Source organism: Anarrhichthys ocellatus, unplaced genomic scaffold, assembly GCF_004355925.1.
Source record: "Anarrhichthys ocellatus isolate YVR2014 unplaced genomic scaffold, GSC_Weel_1.0 scaffold46, whole genome shotgun sequence".
Taxonomy (NCBI): Eukaryota; Metazoa; Chordata; class Actinopteri; order Perciformes; family Anarhichadidae; genus Anarrhichthys; species Anarrhichthys ocellatus.
Genome location: NW_022280076.1, coordinates 2,636,850 through 2,657,385, shown reverse-complemented (window position 1 = coordinate 2,657,385; position 20,536 = coordinate 2,636,850). Strand labels below are relative to the sequence as shown.

At 39.0% G+C, this 20,536-nt stretch overlaps 3 protein-coding genes across 3 annotated transcripts in view; all 3 read left to right on the top strand.

Moving 5' to 3' along the window:
- Window positions 1-10,356, top strand: part of LOC116395313 (ryanodine receptor 1-like) — a 46,308-nt gene extending 35,952 nt beyond the window's left edge. Inside the window, exons 87-107 of the mRNA XM_031869098.1 lie at window positions 132-212; window positions 310-398; window positions 721-849; window positions 926-1,030; window positions 4,998-5,079; window positions 5,166-6,487; window positions 6,699-6,781; window positions 7,157-7,316; window positions 7,411-7,497; window positions 7,650-7,922; window positions 8,107-8,237; window positions 8,369-8,411; window positions 8,491-8,624; window positions 8,796-8,856; window positions 8,972-9,118; window positions 9,207-9,341; window positions 9,424-9,580; window positions 9,762-9,826; window positions 9,906-10,006; window positions 10,107-10,158; window positions 10,261-10,356. Of these exons, the coding sequence (XP_031724958.1) occupies window positions 132-212; window positions 310-398; window positions 721-849; window positions 926-1,030; window positions 4,998-5,079; window positions 5,166-6,487; window positions 6,699-6,781; window positions 7,157-7,316; window positions 7,411-7,497; window positions 7,650-7,922; window positions 8,107-8,237; window positions 8,369-8,411; window positions 8,491-8,624; window positions 8,796-8,856; window positions 8,972-9,118; window positions 9,207-9,341; window positions 9,424-9,580; window positions 9,762-9,826; window positions 9,906-10,006; window positions 10,107-10,158; window positions 10,261-10,356 (3,533 nt within the window). The remainder of the gene's footprint in view (window positions 1-131; window positions 213-309; window positions 399-720; window positions 850-925; window positions 1,031-4,997; window positions 5,080-5,165; window positions 6,488-6,698; window positions 6,782-7,156; window positions 7,317-7,410; window positions 7,498-7,649; window positions 7,923-8,106; window positions 8,238-8,368; window positions 8,412-8,490; window positions 8,625-8,795; window positions 8,857-8,971; window positions 9,119-9,206; window positions 9,342-9,423; window positions 9,581-9,761; window positions 9,827-9,905; window positions 10,007-10,106; window positions 10,159-10,260) is intronic.
- A 1,491-nt stretch (window positions 10,357-11,847) lies between these two features.
- LOC116395423 (uncharacterized) lies at window positions 11,848-15,628 on the top strand. Its single transcript, XM_031869314.1, has 5 exons — window positions 11,848-11,883; window positions 12,803-13,061; window positions 13,355-13,388; window positions 13,650-13,824; window positions 13,929-15,628. Exons 1-5 carry the CDS (start codon window positions 11,877-11,879, stop codon window positions 14,273-14,275), a joined length of 822 nt encoding a protein of 273 aa, XP_031725174.1. The 5' UTR covers window positions 11,848-11,876; the 3' UTR covers window positions 14,276-15,628.
- Window positions 15,629-16,105: 477 nt separating this feature from the next.
- sms (spermine synthase) overlaps window positions 16,106-20,536 on the top strand; it is a 5,770-nt gene continuing 1,339 nt past the window's right edge. Inside the window, exons 1-9 of the mRNA XM_031869273.1 lie at window positions 16,106-16,295; window positions 17,463-17,583; window positions 17,880-17,967; window positions 18,392-18,456; window positions 18,560-18,735; window positions 18,999-19,153; window positions 19,308-19,397; window positions 19,553-19,667; window positions 19,753-19,832. Coding sequence (XP_031725133.1) covers window positions 16,250-16,295; window positions 17,463-17,583; window positions 17,880-17,967; window positions 18,392-18,456; window positions 18,560-18,735; window positions 18,999-19,153; window positions 19,308-19,397; window positions 19,553-19,667; window positions 19,753-19,832 — 936 coding nt within the window. The 5' untranslated portion in view covers window positions 16,106-16,249. The remainder of the gene's footprint in view (window positions 16,296-17,462; window positions 17,584-17,879; window positions 17,968-18,391; window positions 18,457-18,559; window positions 18,736-18,998; window positions 19,154-19,307; window positions 19,398-19,552; window positions 19,668-19,752; window positions 19,833-20,536) is intronic.

Here is a 20,536-nt window from a genome sequence, read left to right as displayed (position 1 = left end):
CATTCCTCACACTGATTATATGATGTATAACACTGTTTTAGTAATCTACAGTAATAATCATTGTATGTTATCTGATCTCAACCTGATTTTAGGATGTGATTTAACTTTTCTGTTCATTTTATTTGTTTTAGATGAGAAAGTGATGTCAGACGACGAGTTCACCTGTGACCTCTTCCGTTTCCTGCAGCTGCTTTGTGAGGGTCACAATAATGGTGAGAATGACTCTTGTTTCAAAGTTATCATTTTCTTTATCAAAGCAAACATTGTCGAGCAATACTACTTTTCAAAATGATCTCTACTTCGCTGCAGATTTCCAGAACTACCTGCGGACACAGACAGGCAGCACAACTACCATCAACATCATCATCTGCACTGTAGATTACCTCCTCAGACTCCAGGTGCAACTTTTCATTTAGCCTAAAGATGGTGCAGATAATAAAGAATAAAAATAAGATTACATTCTCACTAAAACTACATGTGTAATGGTAAGTGCTATTGAATAGTCATACTTTGTGTTCAATCATGAATTTTAATTAAGTCATTTTGTAGTTCCCAAAAGGCTTTTTATTTGGTAGCGCAAATAATCAAGAAAGTCCAAAGATCGGGACAGACATTTTATCCATAAGGGGATAGGCTTTTTATCCAGATAAACCACTTTTGTTTAAAAGTATTGTCATCAAATGGAAATACTCTACTTAACTCTCTCTTTTTTCAATCAAGGAGTCTATCAGTGATTTCTACTGGTATTACTCCGGCAAGGACATCATTGATGAACCAGGCAAAAAGAATTTCTCCAAAGCTATGATAGTGGCAAAACAGATTTTCAACAGCCTAACTGAATATATTCAGGTAACATTTGAACAAGTCAGGAATTTACACTCGCTGGTTGTTTATTGTGTGTGTAACACACAGTTTCTCTGTTCAGGGTCCATGCACTGGCAACCAGCAGTCCCTGACCCATAGCAGGCTGTGGGATGCCATTGTCGGGTTCCTTCATGTCTTTGCCCATATGATGATGAAGCTGGCACAGGTACGCACATGCCGTTCAAATAACTTGTGTTGCCTTACTGCAACTTCATGTTTTGGACCTAGCTGGAGCTGTATGATCAATATTGACGGAGTAAATCTGTCATGCAACTTTCAAATCATAACATTTTATTTTTAGTGACTATGACAGAAATCGATGGTAACGATGAAAGCATAATGCTCTTTAGAGCCAAATGTTTTCTGCAGTTAATTTCTGTTTGATTTTTTATCTCTTTAGTTATCATGAATCTCAAAAGTGAGGGTAAACGTACAGCACTCATGTTAGTGGAAGTTCACAAAATCACCCATTCATTGCTAAGCCTTCAAGACTGTCTTTCTGTTGACATATTCGTATAACAGTATAAACCATACCGTGTTGTCTCAGGCCTTATAGGAAACATGCTTGTAAACGTAGGTGGCCAGTTTACACTTCTTAGAATAAGCCTGAATGTTACATTTAGATAACAAAGTCACTGTGGATTTCTTGATTCTTGAAGTATTTCAACCATTTATTTGTATTTCCAGTATGAGCTGGTTTTTAAAGTGGTTCTTCACATTCATATTAATTCTGAAAGGACACCTTTTTCACAAAAGACAGTTTTACACGTCACAGCAGGAAAATCACAGTTGTGAATGATCAAATGAATGATGAACGCTTTGGTTTCAGGGTCCTGGTGTTCTACATGTCATACTATCATGGCTTGACTGGGACACATTGTTAACGTTGTTTGAGACACCTGTGCTTTTTCGTCTATGACAAGTCAAAATGTCTTTTGTGAAAAAAGGCCTTTAATATGCATTTAATGTAATACACATTATCAAACTTTTCCCAAACTGTTCTATACCGTTAAGTTTTTGTGAATAATATAAAGAATTATAAAAATGTATTCATTATCAAAATATAAAATAATATATAATGCACTTAAAGGCCATTTAACTATTTAACAAACAAACCTGACCGGAAGCGTGGAATCACTTTTCAGCGTAAATGATGCATCTTTGTTGCTGCAAAAGAAAGGTCAAAATGCTTTGAGGGGAATCACATGACTTTTCCACTCTATGCAGTGCAGTCATCCTCTGTGGATGACTGAGTCTAATAGCACATCGTTACTATGAGCACAATGTTTTGCATGCATAACCCTTTAATCGTACATTCAAGCCATATTTCATCCATAAGTTCCCAGCTCAGAATACTCCTCAGACACATGATGACTAACACAATATTACTTTCCCCTGTGCAGTCCTCCTTGACCTGAAGTATCAGCTGTTCTGTCTTATAGTCATCGTATTTGAAATACTGTGGTTAACCAGGGAACAGGGGATATTTGAAATGTTTAATTTTCAAAAGAGTAAACTAATCACAGTACAGTATGTAAAAGATGTGATGTTATTATTGTATTATCTGTACTAGCCCGAACATTGTTTTACTGTTAAACAAAAGAAAACATGTGTCATACACAAGAGCATTTGCAAATGTCATGTGATTAATTGTACTGAATAATTTATCTACCATTTAAACTGTCTTCCACATGGTCAATGCAGGGTAAAGTATGTATCCATTTTATTTATCTATTGATGTGATATTGTGTTTACTAGTTTGTAATTTATTCAATGTTGGTTTCCTTTATCAGGTTGTTTTATACCCACCTGCTTTTAAAGATGAAATAAGAATACTTAATTTGAAATGTCTTAATCGGGAGCTTGTATATAGTGGAAATTAAAACAAAGCATTTAGTGTGTCACATGAAAAGCAACGTATCCAGTTGTTAAAGACAAAAAAAGACACACAGCTTTTTTGATTAATTTGTTTTAATACACAAAAAAAAGTACTAATATTCATGAGCAATCTAAAGAAACATCATATAATTTTTGTAAAGTCATTAAGATGAAGATGAAAAGGAACTTTCGCGATGCTTTTTGCATTAAAAGACCAGCGAGTAGGATTTAGTGGCATCTAGCGCTGAGGTTGCAGATTGCAACCAACTGAATATCCCTTCACTCAGCCCTCTCTTTCTAAATGTGTAAAAAAATGTACACTGATCTTCAGGTAACTTAAAAATGTGGATAGATCCTAGCTAGAGTCAGCTTTTGGTTTGTCCATTCTTGGCTGATGTAGAAACACTGCGGGCTCCATGAAGACGACCCGCTCCCTATTTAGACAATAATGGCTCATTCTAAGCTAATGACAACACAATGATTCTTAGTTTCATGTGATTATACACAAATGAAAACACAGTTATGAATATTATATTCCAGTTCTGCCAATAAATCCCCCTAAAGCCTACACACTGTTCCCTTAAGTACAAACCTAATGTAATAACCGAAAACTTAATTCAAAGGTAATCTTAGACTCTTAGACCACACAGATCATTAAACCACATATATTACCTTTTTAAATGCATTTTGGAAAGTATTTCTCACCCTGAAACTGAAAATGTATTTAATTTCTTTCTATTTTACCACCAATTACTTATTAACATTTTAGTCAGAATTCATCCTGATGTTGAAATTTATTTTTGATGGTTTTTAAAGGAGTACAAAATAGAAGTTCAGCATTTTTAAAAAGCAGCTAAACATACATATGAAATCCCAAAGCGCACTAAATTACTGTAACATTCCAGTGCAATTGTTATATCAAGACTTCATCAAGAAATAACTATTCAATAAACATACACAAACAGATCCTGAGAGAATACTTGGATGAAGGTATGATCACAAGATTGCAAAGTACATTATTATCAGATCAGTGTGTCTTTTTCCGAGTAAAATCTTGAGCACCTGCTTATCCATACTGTCAGGCAACAGTTGATAGCATACTGAACATCAATTTCCAGACAAGACAATATTCTCCTTACTACAAAGTATTTTTCTTTGTTAAGCAATTACCGGTATTATGCACAGCACCACTTTAACTTTAAAACACAACAATATTGTGACTAACAAACATTGTTTTTGCTGGATCACTTAATTTACAACAAAAAAGCAGGTGACTACAAAACTTTCTGAGAGAAGGATTGACTTTTAACCTCCACTGTTGGAGTACACACTTTAATATGAGATTATTTGGTGTTGGAATATACATTTTAATGTGACATCCACTTTTTGTGCACACATTTAACACTAGTTAGGTTTCTGTTGCAATTTTCATTCACTAATAATTAACCTGAAGGAATATGCTTTTTATTTGTGTTGTGTTGCTCTGTGGATTCTGGTGGCTTTGGTTATAACACTATTTAAGCATTAACATAACATTAGTATATATTTGTATAGTATATATACATAATATATATGAATACATTTGAGCAAGCAACTAATGGAAATTCAAGTGAAATTCTGTTATGGTTCATAGCGATCCATGGCATCTTAAGGATGAGGCTATGAATGTCCAAACACAAACCATCTGAAGAGAATATGATGGGGCCAAGCGGCGTCACTAAGTATTCTGTTCTTTATTATTAGCAGGTATCAGTAGTGTTTGTTTACAATGAAAACCTGTTGGCTTTTTCAGACAACAGGTTCTCAGATGTAACCTTTATGGATGCATTGATATGTTTGTTCTGTGTTACATAATCTAATGCTCGCGGTCATGAACAGTTGGTCACAATTCACATAGAAATAATTGACATTTAACTTTTGTTTGTATTTCATAGACAAAAATAGAAAACTAATTTGTAGAAATAAAAATATGATGATGACATTGGAACCAGAAATTAGATGTACATTTTCCTGAACCATTTTTAGAAATTCTCTCTCGGCATGAAGGTTTGATTATTTAACTTATTTTTGCAGCCCCATCTTTGTTACTGTGTTAATATGTTAAAATAATTGTGTGTGATAACATTTGAAACTTGATTTGTGTTATTAAATGTTATTGCATCTCTATAAATCTCTGTAAACCCCTCATGTTTTGAAATGATAAAAAAATCGGTTGCCATTACTGTAATATCTTGTGCATCTTTTCATGGTCACAGGACTCCAGCCAGATTGGTCTGCTGAAGGAGCTCCTTGACCTACAGAAAGACATGGTTGTGATGTTGCTCTCACTGTTAGAGGGTAAAAGAGGTTTTTTTATCAGTTTTCATCTTTTCCTGTTTTGTTCTTTTCAAATCTCTGTTTTAATTCTACTCTGTATTATTCAGGAAACGTGGTAAACGGTACAATTGCGCGCCAGATGGTAGACATGCTGGTAGAGTCTTCCAGCAACGTGGAGATGATCCTCAAGTTCTTTGACATGTTCCTCAAACTGAAAGACATTGTGGCTTCGGATGCTTTCCGTGATTACGTCACAGATCCACGAGGGCTGATCTCCAAGAAGGACTTCCACAAGGCCATGGACAGTCAGAAGCAGTACTCCCCATCTGAGATCCAGTTTCTGTTGTCCTGCTCAGAAGCAGATGAGAATGACATGATCCACTATGAGGAGTTCGCCAATCGCTTTCAGGAACCCGCCAAGGACATCGGATTCAACATCGCAGTGCTGCTCACCAACCTGTCTGAGCACGTCCCCCATGACATCAGGCTAAAGAACTTCTTAGAACAAGCAGATAGTGTGCTGAACTACTTCCGCCCCTTCTTGGGCCGTATTGAGATAATGGGCGCCAGCAGAAAGATTGAGCGCATCTACTTTGAAATCACTGAAGTAAACCGCAAACAGTGGGAGATGCCCCAAGTCAGAGAGTCCAAACAACAGTTTATCTTTAACGTTGTCAATGAGGGTGGTGAATCAGAGAAGATGGAAATGTTCGTGAACTTCTGTGAGGACACCATCTTTGAGATGAATATAGCCTCGCAAATTTCAGAGCAGGAGGAAGAGGGAAAGGGGGAGGAAGATGATGAAGGAGATGAAGGTGGAGGTGAGGGAGGACCAGGAGGGGCAGCAAATGGAGGAGGCGATGAAGACAATAACGGAGAGGAAGGGCATCCCGAATCAAGCTCTGCCTTTGCAGATTTCATAAACAGCGTGCTATGCTTCTTTAGCATTTTCACCTTCCGTAACCTCCGCAGACAATATCGCAGAGTGAGAAAGATGACCTTCAAGGAGATTGTGGTGGCTTTGTCCACCTTTTTCTGGACCATACTAATGAGTATACTACACTTCATTTACAATGTGTGCAAAGGCTTCTTTATGATCATCTGGCAAACACTGTTTGGAGGAGGCTTAGTGGAGGGAGCTAAGAATATCACTGTCACTGAGATTCTAGCAAGCATGCCGGATCCCACACAGGATGATGTGCATGGAGACGGACCAGGGGAGCCAAGGACAGGGGTAGAACAAGACACTGGAGGTGTGACGGACACTGGGGAGACTGGGAGTGGGGAGGAGGAAGAGGAGGATACCCAGGAAAAAGAGGGTGGGAGGATACCAGGTGTTGATGCTCCAGGTGGACTTGGAGACATGGGTGTTGAATCACCTGTTGAACCTCCGACACCTGAAGGAACTCCTATAACAAGGAGAAAAATGGTGAGTTTTATGTGCCTTCGGGTAATAAAAATATGTAAATATTAGCAAATTGCTCGTTGGCTGCCGATCCCATTCCTTAGTGGTTAGCACTCAAGTTTTAAATTTATGCTAAAGTTAAGACCTTGCACCGTATATTTGTTAAACTGAAAGAAAGAACATATTAAATGAAGGGAAGGCTAAAGCATTGGGAATTGCTTTTGTTTTGTTACAGCGACCAGAAGAGACTGACGCTAGCCAGAAACCGCCTGAACCTGTTCTTGTAGAGGAACCTCCCCCAGAACCTGAAAAGGCTGAGTAAGAGTCTTGAGTGTGCTCTCAACATAAACTCTGTCATGGATCTAGATAACAGGCTAGACTTTTTAGCAAAGACTGTATACTGTAGATTTGAATAATTTACTCAAACATGTTCCATTCAGCAATTTCTTCTGCTAACTCGCAAAATGCTGCACTATCAACATTACTATCAGTGTATAATGGACAATACACTTGTAGTATTATACAAGATAGAACTGGACCTCTCTGTAGGGGATGTGGAGAAGAAAGACATAAGCAGACAGACATATGTATAGTGTTGCACATCTGCAGCAGTGACAGTCTTAGTGCATCATGAATTGATTTTAATGTTGATGAAATACATGAAACAATAAGCTCACTGTGTTTGGTTGTCAGTGTTGAGAATGGAGAGAAAGCAGAGAAAGAAGCCCAGAGTAAGGAGGAAGAAAGGCCAGAAGAACAAAAGAAATCTCCTAAAAAGAAAGAAAAGAAGCCGAAAAGGGAAGGAGGTTTTCAAATCTGGAATGAGCTGGAAACCCAAAGAATTAAATTCATGGTGACACGTTTGTTTCGGGAGACATTTTCTAGCATCATTTCAATGTCACTCTATCTTTGCCAACTCACTAAAAATAGTCATCTCTCTTTTGTAGAACTACCTCTCCAGAAACTTCTACAACTTGCGTTTTTTGGCGTTGTTCCTCGCATTTGCCTTGAACTTCATTCTGCTGTTCTACAAGGTGCACACACTTACATTCCTCTCAGTGTTACGTGCTTGTATCAAATACACAAGTTGAACTTCTTTCTTTTGTACTTAACTACTGTTTGAAAGACGAAGAACGTTCCACTGTACCAAGCTCGTCTTGTCTCTACAATGTTCTGTTCTGTTTAGGTGTCTGACTCCCCCCCTGAGGGTGAGGAGATGGAAGGATCTGGACTGGATCCGGAGGGAAGCGGGCTGTTCGAAGGCTCTGGGTTGTTTGAAGGCTCAGGGGAAGAGGCTGAGGGATCTGGAATGAATGAAGGAGATGAGGACGAGGAAGAGGTCCCAATTTATTTCTATTTAGAGGAGAGCACTGGCTACATGCAGCCCACATTGACCTTCATTGCTGCCTTACACACAGTCATCTCATTCATCTGTATCATTGGCTACAACTGCCTCAAGGTATGACGGTCACGGCTTAGTGTGTAAAAATAGACACTTTTGCCTCACATTAAAAAATAAAGACGGATTTAGAAAATCTAAATCTTAGAGTCTTGCACTATGAAACATTTTCTTGCCTAACACTAGATATTGATTCCAAAACTTTGCATACAGTTCAACAGGATTTGCAATTATTTTTTGTCAGATTCCACTGGTGATCTTTAAAAGGGAGAAAGAACTTGCAAGAAAACTGGAGTTTGACGGCCTCTATATCACTGAGCAGCCTGAGGATGATGACATTAAGGGCCAGTGGGACCGACTGGTCCTGAATACACCGTATGTAGAAGAAGAAATAATTTTGTCTCCTATCAGATGCTTCTTAAGGGCACACAAGACATTAATTATAATTTCAAATACCAGGTTTTCTCTCTTAATTTCCTCGATAAACAATATCCCCTTTTTCACAGCTCTTTTCCAAACAACTATTGGGATAAATTTGTCAAGAGAAAGGTGAGTTGTGTTTGATTTCAGTTGATTTAAAATGGTCTCTGTAGATCGTGTTAATGTGTAACGTGATGCCTGTGTCCAGGTTTTGGATAAGTACGGCGACATTTATGGCAGAGAAAGAATTGCTGAGCTCCTGGGAGTTGATTTAGCCTCCCTGGATGTGAGTCAACAACATGAGAGGAAACAGGAGGAACCAGACAACTCTGTGTTTGCATGGTAAAGTACTTTTTTTTCCAATAACAAAGGAGCCAATGCACTCTCATCCAGAGGAATATTAAAGGCACAGAGATTATTGTCCGACATTAAAACGAGGCATTCACTTACATCTAGAACAGTAGAAATACGAGTGCAGTGCCTAAATGGATATCAATCAATGTTTCTTTTTAGGACGACCACCGTTGACATCAAGTACCAAATCTGGAAATTTGGTGTTATTTTCACAGACGGTGTAAGTAAACCCATATTTACATGTATATTGCACAATATACTATACAGCACTGTACTATGTTAACACAACCTTGCCTCTGAGAACTGACATAACTGTCCTTGTTATCTCTTCGTAGACCTTCTTATATCTCTGTTGGTACATGATAATGTCTCTGCTTGGCCATTACAACAACTTCTTCTACGCCTGCCACTTGCTGGACATTGCTATGGGTGTCAAGACTCTGCGCACTATCCTGTCCTCAGTCACACACAATGGCAAACAGGCAAGTGCAGAAAAAAAAAAGGTTGATGATATTCCTTTTGCTTCAGTTTGAATGGACTAACTCTTGTTTTCCTTCTTGTCTCTGCTAGCTCATGATGACAGTGGGCTTGTTGGCTGTGGTGGTGTACCTTTACACTGTAATCGCCTTCAATTTCTTCCGCAAGTTTTACAACAAGAGCGAGGACGAGGACGAACCGGATATGAAATGCGACGACATGATGACTGTAAGTTGCTGTTGTTGTAAGACGTGCACACTTTGCTACCGTTGTGTCTTCATCTCTGATTTGTCTTCACTTGCCTTCACAGTGTTACCTGTTCCACATGTATGTGGGTGTGCGTGCTGGTGGAGGAATCGGAGATGAGATAGAGGATCCCGCCGGAGATGAATACGAGCTGTATCGAGTGGTCTTTGATATCACTTTCTTCTTCTTCGTCATTGTCATTCTACTGGCCATTATTCAGGGTAAAGACAACGCTGGTCATGTCATTTGGTTAGAATAAAACAAGGAAAAGGGAACAATGTGTGGAGCTTTTGGAGACTTACTTGAAACTGTTGATATAGGAAAGGTATTCTAAGGTATGTTTGGCACTTTAACGATCTTATAAACACTTCTAATGATAATGTTACTGTGCAAATACTCTAGGTCTGATCATTGATGCCTTTGGAGAACTCAGAGACCAACAAGAGCAGGTCAAGGAAGACATGGAGGTATGACACTTCCAGTTGACACTTGTTCCAAATGTATACACAACATGGCTTTTAATCATCATGACTGATTTTTTTGCAGACAAAATGCTTCATATGTGGCATTGGAAGTGACTACTTTGATACAACGCCACATGGCTTTGAGACCCACACTTTGGATGAACACAACCTGGCCAATTACATGTGAGTTCACCTCCTTTGTTTTACACTCAGTGTGTGCATGTACTGTTTGTGTATGTGTGCATGTACCAATGAGATAATATTAACATGTGTCTTTTTTCAGGTTCTTCTTAATGTACCTTATCAACAAAGATGAGACGGAGCACACTGGGCAGGTCAGTTTTGAATAATTGTTTTATTAATATATATTTTTTATAAGTGTTTTCTCTCTTGCTGTGGCCTTCTTTGACTTATTGTTCCTACATCTTCTGTTTTAGGAGTCGTACGTGTGGAAGATGTACCAGGAGCGTTGCTGGGACTTCTACCCTGCCGGAGACTGTTTCAGAAAGCAATACGAGGATCAACTCTCCTAGCCCACAAGTACTTCACACATACGCAGGGAAAATTACAACTATTGAACTGTCCTTGTGTTCATCATTCCTGACAACACTCATGACTTCACTTTTGTCATGAAAAATGCAAAATATTTTTTAATGAACAATTTACAGCATGAACATTACTTCAAACTTCGGTAACTTTGGTTGTCCTTTTTATATGCAGATGGGATTCACACCAAGTTTTAGTTTGGTTTAGTGTAATCATTTATTTAATAATATATCTATTTGCATGAAAATGTTTCCTCTATCACTAATTTAGGGACATTAAAGATTTCCATAAATTAGTTGTAATTAGTTGTCTGCTGAGGACAAGATAAAACCACTGTTTATGTGAGAATGTGATGAAGTGCCCAAGCAGCAACACAAGCTGCATCAATTACCACAGAAGAGCATAGTTGCTTGAAAGTACGCTTCACACTTTGCCTTTCTGTCTTTATATGTCATCAATAGTTTTATTCAAATGAATTATATATTTCCTTTGTGATTATTGTCGCTTTCAGTTTAGAATATTCATATTTATTTCTTTGTTTCATTTTCTTGAGATACTGGAGCTGTTGATTTATTTTAAATTATTTTGTTTATTGTTTTTCAAGACAAGTTAAAGCCTATGATGATGACTAATGAATTCTGTATAAGGAATAAATGGCATTGTATTGTGACATTGTACTCATCAGCATCGTATTGTATGTGTACTGTATGTATGTGGTGGTACATGGTCATGTCAATCCTTTAAATCCTTAAAATATGGGTCCTAATCTGCAACATTTACTGTATAGATTCAATTACTGTTCAGTGAATATATTCTACTAAATTAGTTTGTGATCAATGGGTATTTAAATTAGATTGTCTGACATGTTTTAACAAATCAGCAATTCTTACAATTTGATTTATTTTTCCTTCATGTTAAGTTTGTAGTAATAAATGTGACAGATGAAAAGACAGAAATTACACAGGAAAGGACTCAGTCTGACCTACTTGTCTTTCCAAGACTGCTGTGGAACTGTTTAAAGTAAAAAAAGAAACAGTGCATTTTGGGGCCATGGTGACGTTCTGTCTGCTGTTGGCTTATCATTCACAGTGATGGATTGATCTACGAATTAAAGTTGATGTCTCTGCAGTTGTAAACTTGTTTTCTGTATTTTGATTTAAATTAGAGGAAATGAACCCATGAGAGATTTATTGAAACTGATTCAAAAATACTTTTATTTCTGCATTTGTAAAACTGAACTGATATTAAAGAGAAATGTTAAAAGAAAGATGCTGATATAGCACTCTATGCAGCAGTTTGTCCGTAGCATCTCGTCACAACCCATTTTCCGACCAAGCCGCTGAACTGTGGCCCTGTGGTACATCCCATCTGAACAGGGATTAAGGCTGAGCATTAAAACTCACATTGAGCCTCATGTGCTTTTCACCCATCCAACATTTCTCTCTGAGCCTCGGACACATCGGCCGTTAACATGAGCATCTCGGGGATCCACCATGGGGTGCTCAGGATGTACGGTGAGTTGATCCTCTTCTTCACTGAGCAATCGTCACTACCGCTGTGGGGACATTTTGTCAGAAAAAATGATTACCTCTCTTATAACAAACACCCTGTAGGATAGTTTTGCAGTTCTCAGTAGATTCTATGGCCTGTTCACCATCAGGCTTTTATAAATTCTGATCTTGTTTATATTTTCGTCCGATTAGAACAAAAACGTTGTAGAATTTAAATTGGATTCTGCAGCATGGTGGTGTGATGATAGTGAATAGTTGTTCATTAGGATGATAAATGTATTTTGCCTCTTAGTGTTTGCCCAAACTCTTCAGAGCTTTGAGCCAAAATGACATTACACATTATAACATGTTATGATATATATTCAATGAAGATGATCTGAATGATTTGCTCCTATAATTAAATATATTTTTATTCATAAAATGAATATAGTGTATTATGAAATTCTTAGTTCAACCCTGATAATAAAACATTCTGAAGATGTGCTTAAAATACAATAACAATATACATAGAAGCTAAATCTTCTTCTGTTTTGACTTTTATCACCTACTCTTGGTTATGTAATTATGTTATGTGCTGTAATAAAGTGTGTATGTGTTGTTGTTTTTGTTACTGTGCATAATGAGTAGATCCAGATGTGTGTGCATGTTATGATGATGCTGTCGTCAACATAACCTGATTTGTCGAGCCCCACAGCCCCTCGATCCACCAGCCATGTGACTGCCTCTAATCTGTGGGAATGATAGAATGACAGACTGTGTTTATGCTTTAATCCAGTGTTCTGCTCCCGCTGCCATCATGATCACTGCACCATGTTTATACTGTCAACAAGCTTTGGGGTGTTTTGGAATTCATTTCTCCAGCAAGTACTATTTCCCATACAGTACTATTTCCTGTTATTTCCAACCTGCTTTTGTTATACAGGTGGATTTATTTTCAAACAGTGGAAAAAGAGGTTTCTGCTTCTAACAGCTGAGGGCAGCCTCCTTGTGTGCCATGATGCCTCATCTCCTCCTGACCAGCTGGTACTGTTGCAGAACAGTTGTGAGGCAATTGTGGAAGGCAAGGAGATCCTGGACCTGCCCAAATTACCCTCTGGTGGATGCAGGGATTGCTGCTTCGCCCTGATCCTTCCCCAGAATAAATACCTGCTGCTGCTGGCTGAAACCGCTGCAGACTGCAGGTCTAGTGCTCACTGTGTTTTCTCTACTAACTACTTTGCCTGGTTGTAGTAAAATAATATACTGCCCACATCTGGTGCATTTCACAAATTGACAATGAGTTACTTGGGGGAATAGTTCCATGATTTTGGAAATGTTTGTGCTTTAAATATGAAGCTAGAGCCAGAAGCTTGTTAGTTTAGACTAGCATAAAGACTGGAAACGTCCAGTCTCAAATCCATCAAAATTGATCATGTTGATGGATGTTTGATTTGTATGTAGGTAATAACAGAAGCATTTTTTCATCACTTTTTAGTCAATGGCTGAATATACTGAAAAAAGTGAAAAAGGTAAGTTTATAAGACATATTTGTGAATGTAATTGCTTTGGAAAATGTGTAATCCTAATAAAGTCTACAGCCACACTAGCGGCTCTGTGAGTCTATACTTAGACATCACCATTAGAATAAAAAACATTTTATTTTCTGTCTTTACACAACTTATATTCACTCAGCATGTCTTGATTTTTCAATCAATTGCTAAATTAAATCCTTGTAATTCTTAGCAAACCCATATTTTTCCTCAACAGTGTTCTTATTTTATCTCCTGTAGAGTCTCTCATCACCTATCAGTCCGTGTAGGCGTCATCAGGTGCCACCACCACGCATTAAACTCCAAGATCTGGTGCCGGAGCAAATCCTGGACATAGATCAACAAACTCCACCTGTCAGCAACACAGAGGCCCCCTCCCCAGGGCCTCTGACTTGTTCTTCCCCAAGGGAGAAAGGTGAGTTAAGTGTGTTTATTCTGTCTCTAACTGTTTCTTGTAAGTAATCAGGGTAAATAGTTGAGTCACATGTTTGTTTTTTTCACATCACTCGATCCCAACAGGCAGAAATTCTCCCCGTACAAAGTATTACAAGGGAGGTGCACAGAATTCAGCTGGGTGTCTGCGCCATGGCACGATCAGTAATGCCGAGGCGGTGAGGGCGGTTTATCTGCTGATGGGAGGGGCTGCTGCTTCCTCTGCCATGGGTTACCTAGGCACATGCTCGCTCCCTAATCTGGAAGCCAAAGCTCCTGACCTGCCACTCAACACGGATTTCCCTGGCATGGGAGCAACAGGAGCGTACAACACCGGCAGCCCTGCACTCGACTCCCCTCACTATAACAGCTTTGACTTTGAAGTGGCAGACTCTGATTTTGATGCTTTTGATTGTGGTGGATTTACTTTCTAATGATGTGCTGCATAGAGGCTATGGATACGGATAGCTTTAATGATGCTGAAAATGTACTTAAAATGTCATCATGATCAGTCAAAATGACATAACCAGAGGACGGCCTCCAATAAATATGCTTTTTTAGGGGAAAAAAAGTTGCTATGAAATTCAGTCAATACTTTAAAGGCAGAATAAGTAGGATTTATCATGAACACAACAACACAAAATTCAAAGTTGGCCCCTCCTCCCTGGCTCAACTACATCAGAATCTTACAATCGCCAGTGTGTGAAAGCCAACCCCACATTCATTCTCGTTTTGGAAAGAGGTTTCGTCCACTTGGCTAGATTTGCATCTTATTCGGCCCTGCGATCCACCAACTTTGGCAGCTTCCTCTTGGAAGTGTGCTTAGGATCTGGCACCTGGTTGCTTTGTTTTTATATAGGTTGGGGCCCGGAAACGCTTTGAACACATGCAACAGAATACACTGCAGATACAGACACCGCCATAAACTTCTAGGTCACAATGATGATTGAGAGGGATTATTTTTGTATGAGTCGGTAAATTGTTTTTTAAACCATGCCTTTAAACCAAGCAGCAACCTCCAGTGCTGAAAAATGAATTGAACGAGGAAGTTTGAAAAACTGCAGTTCCTCAAATGGTCACTTGAGGCTAAATCTCCATAGACCCGCACTTTAAAATGCCCAACTTTCGGTTCCGTCTCAGGTCTCCAGAAGCCTATGGGTGACGTCACAGAGACTACGTCCATATTTTAAACAGTCTATGCTTTAAACCTGCAATAACAGATTTTTGGAGAAAGGTCTATTTGCAGTCTTGCAGGCTACATGACAACACAACACACCCCCTGAGATAACTGAGTACCCAAACCACGATCTTTAACCTAAAGCCCTATTCTAGTAGTTTCCTAGTATTTCCTGGGGACCTCTTGTAATTGTACTCATTTCAGAGGTCGTCTGTGATCTCGCTCCTGTGCGAATCTGCCTTGTTCGTAATTTGTCATGTAAAAATTGCACTGCAATTACATACCATTTTTTTCCAATAATCCTGAGGTCATGTGATTGTGATTGACAGTGAATTGGTTAAAGATTTGCAAGAATGCATAATATGCAATGTATATACTAAACTAATACAAGCCATGAAAGAATGATATGTCACCTACACCATGGATAATAATGGGAGACATTTCTAATGTTGAAGTATTCTTATTGTATAACCTTGAATGGATGAAAATAGATCTGCATCAGATTTCTCATTTAGTTTCAGTTAACATGTGTACAAATTGACCTACTATGGCTGCTCCAAATCTCAGCATCATCCACTTTTGTGCATGTACTGTGTTTCTTTCAAATATCTAGTTGTTACTGTGCTTTATATCTATGTTAGGATAAAAGAAGATTAATGTATTTTGAGCCCATTTCACTTATATAAATAAAATTGACGTTTGGAAATGTGTCAGTTCTATTTTTTTTCCCCTCATACTTTTTCTTATATTTAGACACACACACACACACACACACACACATATTGCAGCCGTTACTGAACGTTTCCCAGGTTTTTGGATCCCAGTTCAAGATAGTGAACAGTGAAAGTCATTTTTTTTTAGACTAAAAACCACGAGTGTCTCTTGTGTGACATTATTTAAGATTTTATTAAATAAGTAAATGTAACCCGGTGAATGTAAATGTTAATCAAAGAGTAATCGATTTAAATCGACTTATCTTTAAACTGGAATCTACTTTTTTCGTTCCGCTTCGGCCGCCAATGCATGAAACCATATAAACAAGGGAGGAAGATTTCTCTCTTGTCTCGTGTTTTTACTCTCTGCTCTGTCACACTCAGCAGCACAGTTCCTGGTTCGTCCGGCGTAGTGTTCAACGGTAGAAGCAGTGGTAGCAGGGCCCTCCCCTCTGTCTCTGCAGATAAGTACTCGCAGCCTGCCTATTTCCAGGCATGGACAACAGTTGCACTGCGACATGGCACTGCGACATTACACTCTCGACTTCAAGCTCTCTGCGGCAGGTAAGACGAGCGCAACGAGCAGCTGAACACCGCCGAGGGCTGCACGCTAGCTAGCTGGCTAGCCTGCTAATAATGCTAGTATGTCACTGCCCTTCAAAACTGTAACGCTTTATTGATTCTGATGAAACATGGCTGATAATGGCACATGCATGAATTGTAGCGACAAGTCGGGGCTCATAGCTGAAAGTCGCTGCACGTAAAACATATAATGTCACGTGCATGTTCTTGTGTGAGTTACACGTTTTAAGTTGACGTCTGTTCGGTCTCGTTGCTCTGATTAGAAGACTCAATGAACCCATTGTGAATAAAGTGTGTTCAAAGCCAGCGTTGGCGCACAGGAAGCAGCGCCATTTTTGTAGTTTTTTGTGTCTTGAGAATCTAAGAAAAAAGTTAAGTCGAACACCAGTTAGTGGGCTGATGCCGAGACTGGGTCAAGTAGACTTTTAAGTGGTTCAAGTGTGACTGAGCTCTTAGACTGGCTTTAAGCTACTTTTCTCAAAATAGCAGTTACAGGAAGTTGTACTGAGTCACCAATAAGTAAGTATGTGACTAATGTTATGTGATAATTATTTAATGAACTATACCAATGAGGGATCCCTCTCCCAGGATGGACAGAAGTGCAATAGATGTCATACAGAATAAACAACATAATAGAGTTACAACATATCCAATGCATATGATGTAAATGATTTATACAATGATCGATCTGATAATCAGAACTTAAACTAGCTCAGTGCGGTTCCTTTAATGCCAATCAGATGTACTAGTAGTAGAATAGAATGGCATCGAATGCAGCACTAATGTCTAACAAGACGAGGACAGACACGTCCTTTGTCTGATGCAATTAGAAGGTATTGCTATGTATAAAGTCACACAAGGGAAGGTTAGAGATCGGTCTATAGTTGGCCAACACATCTGGATCAAGAGATGGCTTCTTAACGAGGTTTAGTTACAGCTACTTTGAAGGACTGCGGTACGTGGCCTGTTCGTAAAGACAGATTGATCGTATCTAGTAAAGAGGTGCTAACTAAAGGTAAAACTTCTTTAAGCAGCCTAGGGATCTAAGAGACGGGTAGAAAGAATCTTATCATTAAAGACGTTCATGAAGTCATCACTACTGGGAAATAGGAATACATTTTCACTGTTCTGACTTCTCTCCTTTCCCAGTTGACTCTTCCTCGACAGTTCCTGAGCTACTGTCCATATTTCACGAGCAGCAAATGACAGAGACTGTCCATGAAACAAATGGCCATGGATACCTGGGTACTTTTGTAGGCAAGAATGGCTGGTAAGAGAAACATGTATTTATTTATTTTTGTTGAACTAAAGCGTTGTGTTTTCTTTGTTCTGTGGAACAGATGCCTTTAATTTGATGGTAAGTAGCTGAGAATGGAGACGTCTCTTAGTTAGTTTAGCCTCTGGGGAAATTAAGACTGTTTGGTGCTCTGAACGCACTGAGGAGGATTGTGCTTTGGTGTGGTGCGGTGGATGTAATGATGCTTTCCATTGTTGGGTCAATTTAGCAAAATGTCTTCACTTTATTGCTTTGTGTCATCTCTTTGTCTTCACCACTTCATTTCTCAGGCTTGCCATTTTGCGTGTGCCCTCCCATGGGCTGGTCACCGTTGATCTGCAGTGTTATGAGGAGGAGGACGTTGCACAAGTAGACAATGTAGGTGATTTAAAAAATAAATACACAATATTTCTACCATTTCCTAAAGCCCAAAACACAGAGGAAGGATGTTATTAAAGTTTAAGCTTGTCGGGATAAATAACTTTTTTTTTTTTATCACTCATGAAGCTCTCTTTACCGTACAACTCTGTGCCAAAAAATGATTGCAAGATGTAGCTAAAGTAAGATCAGCATATAACTTCACCTTCTTAAATAGCTTTTGGATATGTGACAGATAAATCAGTATGTCCAATATTATTGCCTGAACATTTTGTCTACTGGCCTCAGGTGCCCAAACATGCCTTTTCTCATAGATGGCCTATTTGTCCGTCCTCTAAAAGTACAAATGTGCCTCTAATAGTAGACTCATCCGACAAAATAATCACAATTGGATATTTTTCTAACAAAAGTTGTTCCTCCACAGCTTTTAAATGCACTGGAATCGAAGCTAAAGGTTATCTTGGATGGCAATATAACCCGGATTAAAAGGTGAGTATCTGGAGATCTCTGGCTTTGCTCGTGTTGTTACTTCATTACAGCGCTCATGTCGCAGTAATGTTGATTACTTGTGGTGTTCACCATTCACACCAAGGCTCCCAGCCCTCATACGAGGAGCAGAGGTTGACCGATACTGGCCCACAACTGACGGCAGACTGGTTGAGTATGACATGGACCAGTTGGTGTATGAGGAAGATTCTGCATTCCAAAACATAAAGATACTGCACTCACAGCAGTATGGAAACGCCCTAATACTCGACAACGACTTAAGTAAGTGTATACGACACTGAAATACACGTTTCTCATTTTAAGACACAATGTACAGTTTGGATCCATCAATTGATAGAAGATATTTTTAAAGTGTAAGTTATAGGACTAAGGAAAACTTTCTATCAATTGAAATATTTACTATTTTCCGAAAAATCGATTTAATCTAAACGATTCAAAAAATCAAACCTTTACGTTTGAGTTTATTTTATGATGTCTAAGTATTTTCATTTATTTTGTGTCTAAATGATTATGTTGCCTTGCAGACCTGGCAGAGAGTGACTTGGCCTACACCCTCGCCATCATGGGGAGCGGAAGAGAGAATTATACTGGAAAGGAGGTGCTGATATTAGGAGGAGGTGACGGAGGCATCCTTTTTGAGATGGCCAAACAAAAGCCAAAGATGGTCACCATGTTGGATATATCCTTTACGTGTTTTTGTCTTTTTTTTTTTTTTTATTCCTGTTTCGGGACTTAGTTGTTTTTGAGGCAATATAGTTTTCTCACGCAGCTCTCACTGATCTGTGTAATTGTGTATCTGCACCTGATTGATCGTTCCTTTACAAAGTGTGCACATTGACCAGAAGGTGATCGACGCATGCAAAAAGTACATGAGAGGAACTTGTGGCAATATTCTCGACAACCTGGAGGGAGACTGTTACCAAGTGAGTGCTGAATGAGCATTCAGATGTTATCGCCGTCAAAAGCTTTGCCTCACACGCGTTCCTCAACTGGATCTGTGAAATGTGCCCAAACGGGATCTAACACAAGGCGTTGTCCTCCGTAAAACATTTTACACCCTTGTCGTTCTGTTTTACAGATACTAGTAGAGGACTGCGTCCCAGTGCTGAAGAAGTATGTCCAGGAAGGGAAGACGTTTGATTACGTAATTAATGACCTGACTGCAATCCCAATATCCATGGAGCCAGAAGAAGGTGTCTGTATTTTTCTCTACATATACACATCCTCTGTGAGGTTTCATAAATGCTGCTTAACTGACTGTCTGACTGCTTGTCGTAGACTCTACATGGGAGTTCCTGCGTCTCATCTTAGACCTGTCCATAAAGGTCCTGCATCCCTCGGGGAAATATTTAACACAGGTGAGTCTGTGCTCACCTTTAAACCCAGTGAAACGTTGTCTTCAGGGTGTTTTTCTTTAGTTCATTGATGTGTTGTCTCAGCAAGGGAGGAAAATGTAATTTGATTCTAGTTCCTGCTATATAGAGCCTTCAATCATTCACTAGAACGCTCAGTTTATATTAGTGTGTTTACCACAGGAGACTGTGGTGGGTGGACCTCTGACCCTCTAGGCGGGTCCGGGATCTTGCTCCCCAGAAGACAATCTGGTGCACTTTGAGAGCAAAATTGTTAACATGGAAAAAAAGTCACACCCACAAAGCATTGTAAACAAGACGGGGTCTGTGTTTCGAGACGGGTCGGGTCCACAATGAGGACAAGCTACCTCGGTTCACACTGTTCAAATGAGAAAATGGCTTATGAATAATTTTTAAATCATATGAAACTGCCAGATATAATGATATTTGATTGAAGTTTTATGATCAAAAAGTGGGTTTGCAATAACATGAGTGTAAGAGTCGGGATGCAGCTGCTCTGCCTGCTCTATTGCTGAGGCACCCATGGGTGGGAGGGGTGAAAGTGTTCTCTATCTAAGCTTTATGGTCCATATTTTAATACAAAATTTAGTTTCAAATTGTCAAACAGGAATATTTCATGGAATTAGTTAACAAGGGGAGAAGTCATTTTTCATTTTATTGGGACTAATCATTGGATCACTTCCATTTAA